The following is a 12,624-nucleotide window of genomic DNA, read 5'->3' as shown; positions in this document are numbered from 1 at the left end:
AACTGAAACATCTCATCACTGGGGACAATCAGACCCAAAACAGGAATTGGGAGGAGAATTGGAATCAAGGTGGAGAAAGCTGTAACAAGACAGAGTGCAAGAGCAATGACAACTTGATTTTGCACTCTTGAGGCGTGTGTGTGTGCGTATAGTGTTCATTTTTAATTGATGATTTAATGGATTTTTAATTATGTCCCTGCAGGTTTCTGTCTGTTGAGCAGGTGGTCACTTGACCAACGCATCCAATTACTGACAACCTGTTGTGTTTCTCAATCGCAGGAACAGTACGAGCTGGTCTACAGTGCAATCAGTCATCTGTTTGAGAAGCAGATAGAATTCCTGATCACCAACCCAAACTTCAATGTCGAGGAGGTGAATTCACATCTTCCTTTGCTCAGCGTTTTGTTTCCGATTAGTCCAGTCCGGTCCCTTCGCAGTGACGCAGCCCATTTCTCCAATGGGCTGAAATACTTTGAAATCGTCTCTACTTTTATTCATTTTCTTTACATATTTAGTCTCTCAGAACCTTTCATAATTTGAAAACCTGTGTTTCATTGCCCTTGTTCCAATGAAAAAAGCCCCAATTCTGAAATCCGTAACTAACACAGTCCCCACCATGTGAAACGTCCATGTTTAAAACGAGCAGTTGCTTATGTCGGCCATTTGCATTGACGTCAATTTCAAAGTTGCCGGTTATAGCGTCTTAAGTCCTCCGATTGTTTTGGGCACAAACAGTTGTGTTTACTCACTAGTTCGTACCTCATTTAAGATGCATTGAATGCAAGAACAAACGTAAGTAAATGACGCCTTCTGTGTCTTTTAAGGCCTTGCAATTCCCCTCTACAGGTGTGGGGTTACTGTCTGTACTGGGCACTGACTGCAGTATAAATAAAACTGCGGGTCAGAGTGGAGCTAGAAACTGGGCAAAACGTCACTACACAGAAGAAACATTCTTGTTATATAGTCGAGGACTGTAATAACGCTACCCCGTTATAGCGGTCATCGCGTAAAGCGGGCAAATCGCATTCGCACGAACGTGCCCGCTGTAAGTGGTGAGGACTGTACCCCTCATTCCTGGTCTCATTCGGGTGAATCGTCACTGTCCCCTTTCCAAGGCTCTCTATCCTTCCTATAATGGGCTGCCCAGAACTGCACACAATGCCCAACTGAGGCCCAAACCCATGTCTTCCTTGTTTTTTTTTAATTCTTTGCCCCTCTGTGATTGGTTTACAAGCTGCTTCTGACCAGAATAGGTCAATGTCCCAGGGTTCACTCTGGGTGTTTATATTTTTCTTTGAAATTCCACTCAGGGAGGAAATGGTTTCTGGATTTTAGACTAAAGGCATTTCCTGTCTGACGAAATCGCAGCTCGCTGACAACACATCGTTAGAAATAGATTTAAAATACTTTGTTAATATTTGGTATAAAAGACATCAAATAAGTTTGCTGAAATGTTGACTTGGTGTGCTGGGTCTTTCAAAGACCTGGTACAGGCACCATGGGCCAAAAAGATTCTATGATTTTTTGCTTTAGATTTTATAGAATCATAGAATCATAGAAGTTTACAACATGGAAACAGGCCCTTCGGCCCAACATGTCCATGTCGCCCAGTTTATACCACTAAGCTAGTCCCAATTGCCTGCACTTGGCCCATATCCCTCTATACCCATCTTACCCATGTAACTGTCCAAATGCTTTTTAAAAGACAAAATTGTACCCGCCTCTACTACTGCCTCTGGCAGCTCGTTCCAGACACTCACCACCCTTTGAGTGAAAAAATTGCCCCTCTGGACCCTTTTGTATCTCTCCCCTCTCACCTTAAATCTATGCTCCCTCGTTATAGACTCCCCTACCTTTGGGAAAAGATTTTGACTATCGACCTTATCTATGCCCCTCATTATTTTATAGACTTCTATAAGATCACCCCTTAACCTCCTACTCTCCAGGGAAAAAAGTCCCAGTCTATCCAACCTCTCCCTATACGTCAAACCATCGAGTCCCGGTAGCATCCTAGTAAATCTTGTGTCAAGTCCTCTCCATGTTGTTCGGAAATAGTTCCCATTTTTTTGTTGCTATTTCCCAGTTTAAATTTGAGCCTCCACTTGGGTGCACAGCTTGTCATGCAGTGTTAACGGGCTTCTTAGAATCATACCGCAATGAAGGAGGCCATTCGGCCCATCGTGTCTGTGCCGGCTCTTTGAAAGAGCTATCCAATTAGTCCCACTCCCCTGCTCTTTCCCCATAGCCCTGCAAATTTTTCCTTTTCAAGTGTTTATCCAATTCCTTTTTGAAAGTTATTATTGAATCTGCTTCCACCGCCCTTTCAGGCAACGCATTCCAGATCATCACAACTATCTGCGTTTTAAAAAAAAAGCTCTCCTCATCCCCCCCACCCCTGGTTCTTTTGCCAATTACCTTAAATCTGTGTCCTCTGGTTATCAACCCTCCTGCCACTGGAAACAGTTTCTCCTTATTAAGGGTTTTGATAGAGTAAATAATTCTGAACACCTCTACTAAATCTCCCCTTAACCTTCTCTGCTCCAAGGAGAACAACCCCATGAGTTGGACTAGAGTGCAGTCTGCAAGGGAAAAGGTTTCAAAACCGATCTCAAGACAGACTATTGCTAGGAAATAATTGTGTTTAATAATAGGAGACTTCCGAGACAACATGGGGGGAGGGGGGGGATATCGATGCATGGGCTTTGCACCTTGTCCTGGACAGGCATTTGTACAATAGTCTGATTGGATGGTGGAGGTAAGATGCCCAGTGAAAAGCATTGTCCGTAAATAGGGAGAAACTGTTTCCAGTGGCAGGAGGGTCGGTAACCAGAGGGCACAGATTTAAGGTAATTGACAAAAGAACCAGAGGCGACGCGAGGGAATAAAATTTACGCAGCGAGTTGTTCTGATCCGGAATGCGCTGCCTGAAAGGGCGGTGGAAGCAGATTCAATAATAACTTTCAAAAAGGAATTAGATAAATACTTGAAGGGGAAAAATATTTGCAGGGCTACGGGGAAAGAGCAGGGGGGAGTGGGACTAATTGGATAGCTCTTTCAAAGAGCTGGCACAGGCTCGGTGGGCTGAATGGCCTCCTTCTGTGATGTATCATTCTATGATTCTAAGTGGCCACTCGGCACCTCCAGGAACGAGCAGCACTGAGGCTGTACCAACTCTCTTATTTTGGAATTTTTTTTTTATTTGTCAACTTCCTTCTGGGCGAGCGAGTGCGGAACAGCACCGTGGGGGCTGTGGTTTCTGCACAGTGGGTCTCTGATGATTGGGAGGCACACAGTCCGGATGTGGTATAACAGATGGTGAGCAAACAAACTGTTCTGCTGGTGAAACAGCCTGAACTCATGGGACTTTAATATTTTAACACAAAAATAAATATGAAGATCTGGAGAAAAGAAATAACAAGGGGAAGAAAACACTGGTGGGAGTAGTTTATAGGCCCCCTAACAGTAGTTATACTGTTGGACAGAGTATTGATCAAGAAATAAGAGGGGCTTGTAACAAAGGTAATGGAATAATCGTGGGGGACTTTAACCTTCCTATAGACAGGGCAAATCAAATTGGCAAAATTAGTTTGGGGAACGAGTTCCTGGAATGCATTCAAGACAGTTTCCAAAAACAATACGTCATGGAACCGGATATTTTAGATCTTGTTTTGTGTAATGAGACAGGGTTAATTAGTAATCTCATCGTACTGGACCCTCTGGGGAAGAGTGATCATAATATGATAGAATTTCACATTGAGTTTGAGAGTGAGGTACTTGAGTCTGAAACTAGAGTCTTAAGCTTAAACAAAGCCAGTTACATAGGTATGAGGGACAAGTTGGCTAAGGTGGATTAGGAAATTAGATTAAAAGATATGATAGTAGATAAGCAATGGTGAACATTTAAAGAAATATTTCATGATTCTCAATGAATATACATTCCGTTGAGAAATAAAAACTCCACAGGAAAAGTCATCCATCTATGGCTAACTAAAGAAGTTAAGGATAGTATTAGTTTGAAAGAAGAGGCTTAAAATATTGCTAAGAAGAGTAGTAAGCCTGAGGATTGGGAGTGTTTTAGAAGCCAGCAAAGGATGATCAAAAATTGATTTAAAAAAAGGAGAAAATAGCACATGAAAGTAAACTAGCATGAAATATAAAAACAGATTGTAAGAGCTTCTACAAGTATGTAAAAAGGAAGAGAGTAGCAAAAGTAAACGTTGGTCCCTTCGAGGCTGAGAAAGGAGAAATTATAATGGGGAATAAGGAAATGGCAGAGACGTAAAACAAATATTTTGTATCTGTCTTCATAGTAGAAGATACAAAAAGCATACCAGAGATAGTGGGGAACCAAGGGTCTGACAAAAGTGAGGAACTTAAAGTAATTAATATTAGTAAAGAAAAAGTACTGGAGAAACTAATGAGACTTAAAGTCGATAAATCCCCTGGACCTGATTGCCTATATCCTAGGGTTCTAAAAGAGGTGGCTGCAGAGATAGTGGATGATTGGTTGTGATCTTCCAAAATTCCTTCAATTTTAGAATGGTCCCAGTGGATTGGAAGGTAGCAAATGTAACATCGCTATTCAAGAAAGAAGGGGGAAAAAAACAGGGAACTACAGGCCAGTTAGCCTGACATCAGTCAACGGGAAAATGCTGGAATCCATTATTAAGGATGTGGTAACAGGGCACTTAGAAAATCATCATATGATTAGGCAGAGTCAACATGGTTTTATGAAAAGGAAATCGTGTTTGACAAATCTACTGGAGTTTTTTGAGGATGTAATTAGCAGGGTAGATAAAGGGGAACCAGTGGATGTTGTATATTTGGATTTTCAAAAGGCATTCGATAAGGTGCCACACAAAAGGTTGTTACACAAGATAAGGGCTCATGGGGTTGGGGGTAATATATTAGCATGGATAGAGGATTGGTTAACAAACAGAAAACAGAGAGTAGGGATAAATGGGTCATTTTCAGGTTGGCAGGCTGTTACTAGTGGGGTGCTGCAAGGATCGGTGCTTGGGCCTCAGCTATTTACAATCTATATTAATGACTTAGATGAAGGGACCGAGTGTAATGTATCCAAGTTTGCAGATGATACAAAGCTAGGTGGGAAAGTAAACTATGAGGAGGACACAGAGTCTGCAAAGGGATATAGACAGGTTAAGTGGGTGGTCAAGAAGGTGGCAGATGGAGTATAATGTGGGGAAATGTGACGTTATTCACTTTGGTAGGAAGAATAGAAAAACAGACTTTTTAAAATGGTGAGAAACTATTAAATGTTGGTGTTCAGAGGGATTTGAGTGTCCTTGTACATGAAACACAAAAAGTTAACATTGCCGGTACAGCAAGCAATTAGGAAGGCAAATGGTATATTGGCCATTATTGCAAGGGGGTTGGAGTACAAGAGTAAGGAAGTCTTGCTGCAATTGTACAGGGCTTTAGTGAGAGCACACCTGGAGTACTGTGTCTGGTTTTGGTCTCCTTATTTAAGGAAGGATATGCTTGCCTTAGAGGTGGTGCAACAAAAGTTCACTAGGTTGATTCCTGGGATGACAGGGTTGGCCTATGAGGAGAGATTGAATAGAATGGGCCTGTACTCTGCAGTATAGAAGAATGAGAGGTGAATTCATTGAAATATATAAGATTTTGAGAGGGGCTTGACAGGGTAGATGCTGAGAGATTGTTTCCCCTGGCTGGAGAGTCTAGAATTAGGGGGCATAGTCTCAGGATAAGGGGTCGGCCATTTAAGACTGAGATGAGGAAAAATTTCTTCACTCAGAGGGTTGTGAATCTTTGGAATTCTCTACCCCCACCCTGAATCTTAAAGGCGAAAAATGCTTAAAATACCAGATTTCAACAGGAGTGTCACTTCATAAGAACATAAGAAATAGGAGCAGGAGTCGGCCATACAGCCCCTCGAGCCTGCTCCACCATTCAATAAGATCATGGCTGATCTTCAACCTCAACTCCACTTTCCTGCCCGATCCCCATATCCCTTGATTTCCTTAGAGTCCAAAAATCTATTGATCTCAGCCTTGAACATATTCAACGACTCAGCATCCACAGCCCTCTGGGGTAAAGAATTCCAAAGATTCACAACCCTCTGAGTGAAAAAATTCCTCCTCATCTCAGTCCTAAATGGCCAACCCCTTATCCTGAGACTATGCCCCCTAGTTCTAGACTCTCCAGCCAGGGGAAACAATCTCTCAGCATCTACCCTGTCAAGCCCTCTCAGAATCTTATATGTTTTAATGAGATCACCTCTCCTCCTTCTGAACTCCATAGGACAACCCTCTCATCCCAGGAATCAATCTAGTGAACCTTTGTTGCATCGCCTCTAAGGCAAGTATATCCTTCCTTAGATAAGGAAACCAAAACTTTATACAGTATTCCAGGTGTGGTCTCACCAAAGCCCTGTACAATTGTAGTAAGACCCCCTTGCAATAAAGGCTCACACCATTTGCTTTCCTAATTGCTTGGTGTACCAGAAATGTTAACTTTCTGTGTTTCATGTACAAGGACACCCAAATCTCTTTGAACACCAACATTTAATAGTTTCTCACCATTCAAAAAATATTCTGTTTTTTCCTTTCTTCCTACCAAAGTGAATAACCTCACATTTCCCCACTTTATACTCCATCTGCCACCTCCTTGCCCACTCACTTAACCTGTCTATATCCCTTTGCAGACTCTGTGTCCTCCTCATAGTTTACTTTCCAGCCTAGCTTTGTATCATCCGCAAACTTGGATACATTACACTCAGTCCCTTCATCTAAGTCATTAAAATAGATTGTAAATAGCTGAGGCCCAAGCACTGATCCTTGCGTTACCCCACTAGAAACGGCCTGCCAACCTGAAAATGACCTATTTATTCCTACTCTCTGTTTTTGGTCCATTAACCAATCCTCTATCCATGCTAATATATTATCCCTAATCCCATGAGCCTTTATATTGTGTAACAATCTTTTATGTGGCACCTTATTGAATGCCTTTTGAAAATCCAAATATACTACATCCACTGGTTCCCCTTTATCTACCCTGCTAATTACATTCTCAAAAAACTCTAATAAATTTGTCAAATACGATTTTCCTTTCATAAAACCATGTTGACTCTGCCTAATCATGTTATGATTTTCTAAGTGCCCTGTTACCACGTCCTTAATAATAGATTCCAGCATTTTCCCGTCGACTGATGTCAGGTTAACTGGCCTGTAATTCCCTGTTTTCTCTCTCCCTCCTTTCTTGAATAGCAGGGTTACATTTGCTACTTTCCAATCCGCTGGGATGCTCTAGAATCTAGGGAATTTTGGAAGATCACAACCAATGCGTCCACTATCTCTGCAGCCGCCTCTTATAGATGTGGGCCATCAGGTCCAGGGGATTTGTTGGCTTTTAGTCTCATTAATTTCTCCAGTACTTTTTCTCTACTGATATAAATTACTTTAAGTTCCTCACTCTTGATAGACTCTTGGTTCCCCACTATTTCTGGTATGTTTTTTGCATCTTCTACTGTGAAGACAGATATAAAATATTTGTTTAACATCTCTGCCATTTCCTTATTCCCCATTATAATTTCCTGTCTCAGCCTCTAAGGGACCCATGTTTACTTTCGCTACTCTCTCTTCCTTTTTACATACTTGTAGAAGCTCTTACAATCCGTTTTTATATTTCATGCAAGTTTACTCTCATTCTATGTTCTCCACTTTTATCAATTTTTTTGATCATCCTTTGCTGGTTTCTAAAACTCTCCAATCCTCAGGCTTACTACTCTTCTTGGCAACATTTTAAGCCTCTTCATTTAATCTAATACTATCCTTAACTTCTTTATTTAGCCACAGATGGATGACTTTTCCCGTGGAGTTTTTATTTCTCAATGGAATGTATATAGAATCATAGAATGGCCTCCCTCCGTACTGTAACCATTCAGCCCGTCGAGTCCGTGCTGGCTCTCTGCAAGAGCAATCCAGCTAGTCCCACTCCCCTGCCCTATCCCCGTAGCCCCGCAGATTTTTTCCCTTCAAGTACTTATCCAATTCCCTTTTGAAAGCTATGATTGAATCTGCCTCCAGACGCCCCCTCAGGCAGTGCATTCCAGATCACAACCACTTTTGCTTAAAAAAGTTTTTTTTCATGTCGCCTTTGGTTCTTTTGCCAATCACCTTAAATCTATGTCCTCTGGTTCTTCACCCCTCCGCCAATGGGAACAGTTTCTCTCTATCTACTCTGTCTAGACCCTTCATGATTTTGAACACCTCTATCAAATCTCCTCTGAACCTTCTCTGCTCCAAGGAGAACAACCCCAGCTTCTCCAGTCTATCCACGTAACGAAAGTCCCTCATCCCTGGAACCATTCTAGTAAATCTTTTCTGCACCCACCCCAAGACCTTCACATCCTTCCTAAAGTGCGGTGCCCAGAACTGGACACAATACCCCAGTTGTGACTGAACCAGTGTTTTATAAAGGTTCATCATAACTTCCATACTTTTGTACTCTATGCCTCTATTTATAAAGCCCAGGATCCCGTATGCTTTCTTAACCACTTTCTCAACCTGCCCTGCCAACTTCAATGATTTGTGCACATATACTCCCATATCTCTCTGTTCCTGTACCCCTTTTAGAATTGTGCCCTCTAGTTTATATTGCCTCTTCCCGTTCTTCCTACCGAAATGTATCACTTCACACTTTTCTGCGTTGAAACATAGAAAATAGGAGCAGGAGTAGGCCATTCGGCTCTTTGAGCCTGCTCTGCCATTCAATATGATCATGGCTGATCCTCTATCTCAATACCATATTCCCCCCCTCTCCCCATACCCCTCGATGCTTTTTGTGTCTAGAAATCTATCTAGCTCCTTCTTAAATATATTCAGTGACTTGGCCTCCACAGCCTTCTGTGGTAGAGAATTCCACAGGTTCACTACCCTCTGAGTGAAGAAGTTTCTCCTCATCTCAGTCCTAAATGTCCTACCCTGTATCCTGAGACTGTGACCCCTCGTTCTGGACCCCCCCAGCCAGGGGAAACATCCTCCCTGTATCCAGTCTGTCAGAATTTTATATGTTTCAATGAGATCCCGTCTCATTCTTCTAAACTTGAGTGAATACAGGCCGAGTCGACCCAATCTCTCCTCATACGAAGCTCCTGCCATCCCAGGGATCAGTCTGGTGAACCTTCTCTGCACTCCCTCTATGGCAAGTATATCCTTTCTTAGGTAAGGAGACCAAAACTGCACACAATACTCCAGGTGTGGTCTCACTAAGGCCCTGTATAACTGCAGTAAGACATCCTTGCTCCTGTACTCAAATCCTCTTGCAATGAAGGCCAACGTACCATTTGCCTTCCTAATTGCTTGCTTTCAGTGACTGGTGTACAAGGACACCCAGGGCCCTTTGTACATCAACATTCCCCAATCTATCACCATTTAATTAATACTCTGCCTTTCTGTTTTTCCTTCCGAAGTGGATAACTTCACATTTATCCACGTTATATTGCAACTGCCATGTATTTGCCCACTCACTCAACTTGTCTAAATCGCCTTGAAGCCTCTTTGCATCCTCCTCACAACTCACAATCTCACCTAGTTTTGTGTCGTCAGCAAACTTGGAAATATTACATTTAGTTCCCTCATCCAAATCATTGATTATATATTGTGAATAGCTGGGGCCCAAGCACTGATCCCTGCGGTACCCCACTAGTCACTGCCTGCCTCCCCGCAAAAGACCCATTTATTCCTGCTCTCTGTTTCCTGTCTGTTAACCAATTTTCAATCCATGCCAGTATATTACCCCCAATCCCATGTGCTTTCATTTTGCACACTAATCTCTTGTGTGGGACTTTATCAAAGGCCTTCTGAAAATCCAAATAAACCACATCCACTGGTTCTCCCTTATCTATTCTATCAGTTACATCCTCCAAAACCTCCAGTAGGTTTGTCAAACATAGAGTCATAGAGTTATACAGCACGGATAGAGGCCCTTCGGCCCATCGTGTCCGCGCCGGCCATCAGCCCTGTCTACTCTAATCCCATATTCCAGCATTTGGTCCGTAGCCTTGTATGCTATGGCATTTCAAGTGCTCATCCAAATGCTTCTTGAATGTTGTGAGGGTTCCTGCCTCCACAACCCTTTCAGGCAGTGAGTTCCAGACTCCAACCACCCTCTGGGTGAAAAAGTTCTTTCTCAAATCCCCTCTAAACCTCCCGCCTTTTACCTTGAATCTATGTCCCCTTGTTATAGTACCCTCAACGAAGGGAAAAAGCTCCTTAGTATCCATCCTATCTGTGCCCCTCATAATTTTGTACACCTCAATCATGTCCCCCCTCAGCCTCCTCTGCTCCAAGGAAAACAAACCCAATCTTCCCAGTCTCTCTTCATAGCTGAAGCGCTCCAGCCCTGGTAACATCCTGGTGAATCTCCTCATAAATCCATGTTGACTTTGTCTAATCCAGTTGATATTTTCTAAGTGTCCTGTTAACACATCCTTTATAATAGACTCTAGCATATGTCAAGAGAAAAAGATTAGTGAAGACAAATGTAGGTCCCTTACAGTCAGAAATGGGGGAAATTATAATGGGGAACAAAGAAATGGCAGAACAATTAAACACATACTTTGTGCCCTCCTTTGTGAAGACAGAACCAAATAACCTCCCGGAAATGTTAGGGAACCAAAGGTCCAGTGAGAGGGAGGAACTGAAGGAAATCAGTATTAGTTAAAAAAAATAGTGCTAGGGAAATTAATGGGGCTAAAGGCTGACAAATCCCCAGGGCCTGATAATCTACATCATAGAGTACTAAAGGAAGTGGCCCTGGAAATAGTGGATGCGTTGGTGATCATCTTCCGAAATTCTTTAGACTCTGGAACAGTTCTTACAGATTGGAGGGTGGCAAATGTAACCCCACTATTTAAAAAAGGAGGGAGAGAAAAAACAGGGAATTACAGGCCAGTTAGCCTAACATCAGTAGTGGGGAAAATGCTAGAGTCTATTATAAAAAATGTGCTAACAGAACACTTGGAGGGCATTAACAGGATTGGACAAAGTCAGCATGGGTTTATGAAAGGGAAATCATGCTTAACAAATCTACTGGAGTTTTTTGAGGATGTAACTAGTAGAATCGATGGGGGAGAACCAGTGGATGTGGTGTACTTGGATTTTCAGAAGGCCTTTGATAAGGTCCCACACAAGAGGTTAGTGTGCAAAATCAAAGCACATGGGATCGGGGGGAATATACTGGCATGGATTGAGAATTGGTTGACAGACAGGAAACAGAGAGTAGGAATAAACGGGTCTTTTTCCGGGTGGCAGGCAGTGACTAGTGGGGTACCGCAACGATCAGCGCTTGGGCCCCAGCTATTCACAATATATATCAATGATTTGGATGAGGGAACGGAATGTAACATTTCCAAGTTTGCAGACGACACAAAGCTGGGGTGGAATGTGAGCTGTGAGGAGGATGCAAAGAGGCTCCAATGTGATTTAGACAAGTTGGATGAGTGGGCAAGAACATGGCAGATGCAGTATAACGTGGATAAATGTGAAGTTATCCACTTTGGTTGTAAAAGCAGAAAGACAGATTATTATCTGAATGGTGATAGATTGGGAAAAAGGGAGGTGCAACGAGACCTGGATGTTCTTGTACACCAGTCGCTGAAAGCGAGCATTCAGGTGCAGCAAGTGGTTAGGAAGGCAAATGGTATGTTGGCGTTCATTGCAAGAGGATTTGAGTACAGGAAGAGGGATGTCTTACTGCAGTTGCACAGGGCCTTGATGAGACCACATCTGGAGTATTGTGTGCAGTTTTGGTCACCTTATCTGAGGAAGGATGTCCTTGCCATGGAGGGAGTGCAACGAAGGTTTACCAGACTGACGTATGAGGAGAGATTGGGTCGACTAGGCCTATATTCACTGGAGTTTAGAAGAATGAGAGGTGATCTCAAAGAAACATATAAAATTCTAACAGGATTAGACAAACTAGATGCAAGGAGGATGTTCCCGATGGCTGGGGAATCCATAACCAGGGGTCTCAGGATACGGGGTATGCCATTTAGAACCGAGATGAGGAGAAATTTCTTCACTCACAGGATGGTGAACCTGTGGAATTCTCTACCACAGAAGGCAGTGGAGGCCAAGTCATTAGGTGTATTCAAGGAGGAGATAGATATATTTCTTAATGCTAAAGGGACCAAGGGATATTGTGAGAAAGCGGGAACAGGGTACTGAGTTAGACGATCAGCCATGATCATTTTGAATGGCGGAGCAGACCCGAAGGGCCGAATGGCCTACTCTTGCTCCTATTTTCTATGATCATCCCTACTACTGATGTTAGGCTAACCGGTCTGTAGTTCCCTGTTTTCTCTCTCTCTCTCCTTTTTTAAATAGTGGGGTTACATTTGCCACCCTCCAATCTGCAGGAACTGTTCCATAATCTGTAGAATTTTGGAAGATGACAACTAATGCATCCACTATTTCCATGGCTACCTCTTTTCGTACTCTGGGATGCAGATTATCAGGTCTTGGGGATTTATAGGCTTTTAGTCCCATTAATTTCTCCAGCACTTTTTTTACTAATACTAATTTCCTTTAATTCCTCCTTCTCACTAGTCCCTTGGTTCCCTAGCATTTCTGGGAAGTT

At 42.7% G+C, this 12,624-nt stretch overlaps 1 protein-coding gene across 2 annotated transcripts in view; it reads left to right on the top strand.

Annotated features, from left to right (window-relative positions):
- The window catches only part of LOC137344618 (tyrosine-protein phosphatase non-receptor type 22-like), a 93,883-nt gene that overhangs the window by 46,077 nt on the left and 35,182 nt on the right, over nucleotides 1–12,624 (top strand). For both annotated transcript variants that reach the window (XM_068007731.1, XM_068007732.1), the window contains one exon: nucleotides 280–372. In XM_068007731.1, coding sequence (XP_067863832.1) covers nucleotides 280–372 — 93 coding nt within the window. The remainder of the gene's footprint in view (nucleotides 1–279; nucleotides 373–12,624) is intronic.

The sequence above is a fragment of the Heptranchias perlo genome, chromosome 27 (genome assembly GCF_035084215.1).
Source record: "Heptranchias perlo isolate sHepPer1 chromosome 27, sHepPer1.hap1, whole genome shotgun sequence".
NCBI lineage: Eukaryota > Metazoa > Chordata > Chondrichthyes > Hexanchiformes > Hexanchidae > Heptranchias > Heptranchias perlo.
The sequence above is the reverse complement of the archived record's forward strand: the minus strand, read 5'-3'. Positions and strand labels throughout refer to the sequence as shown.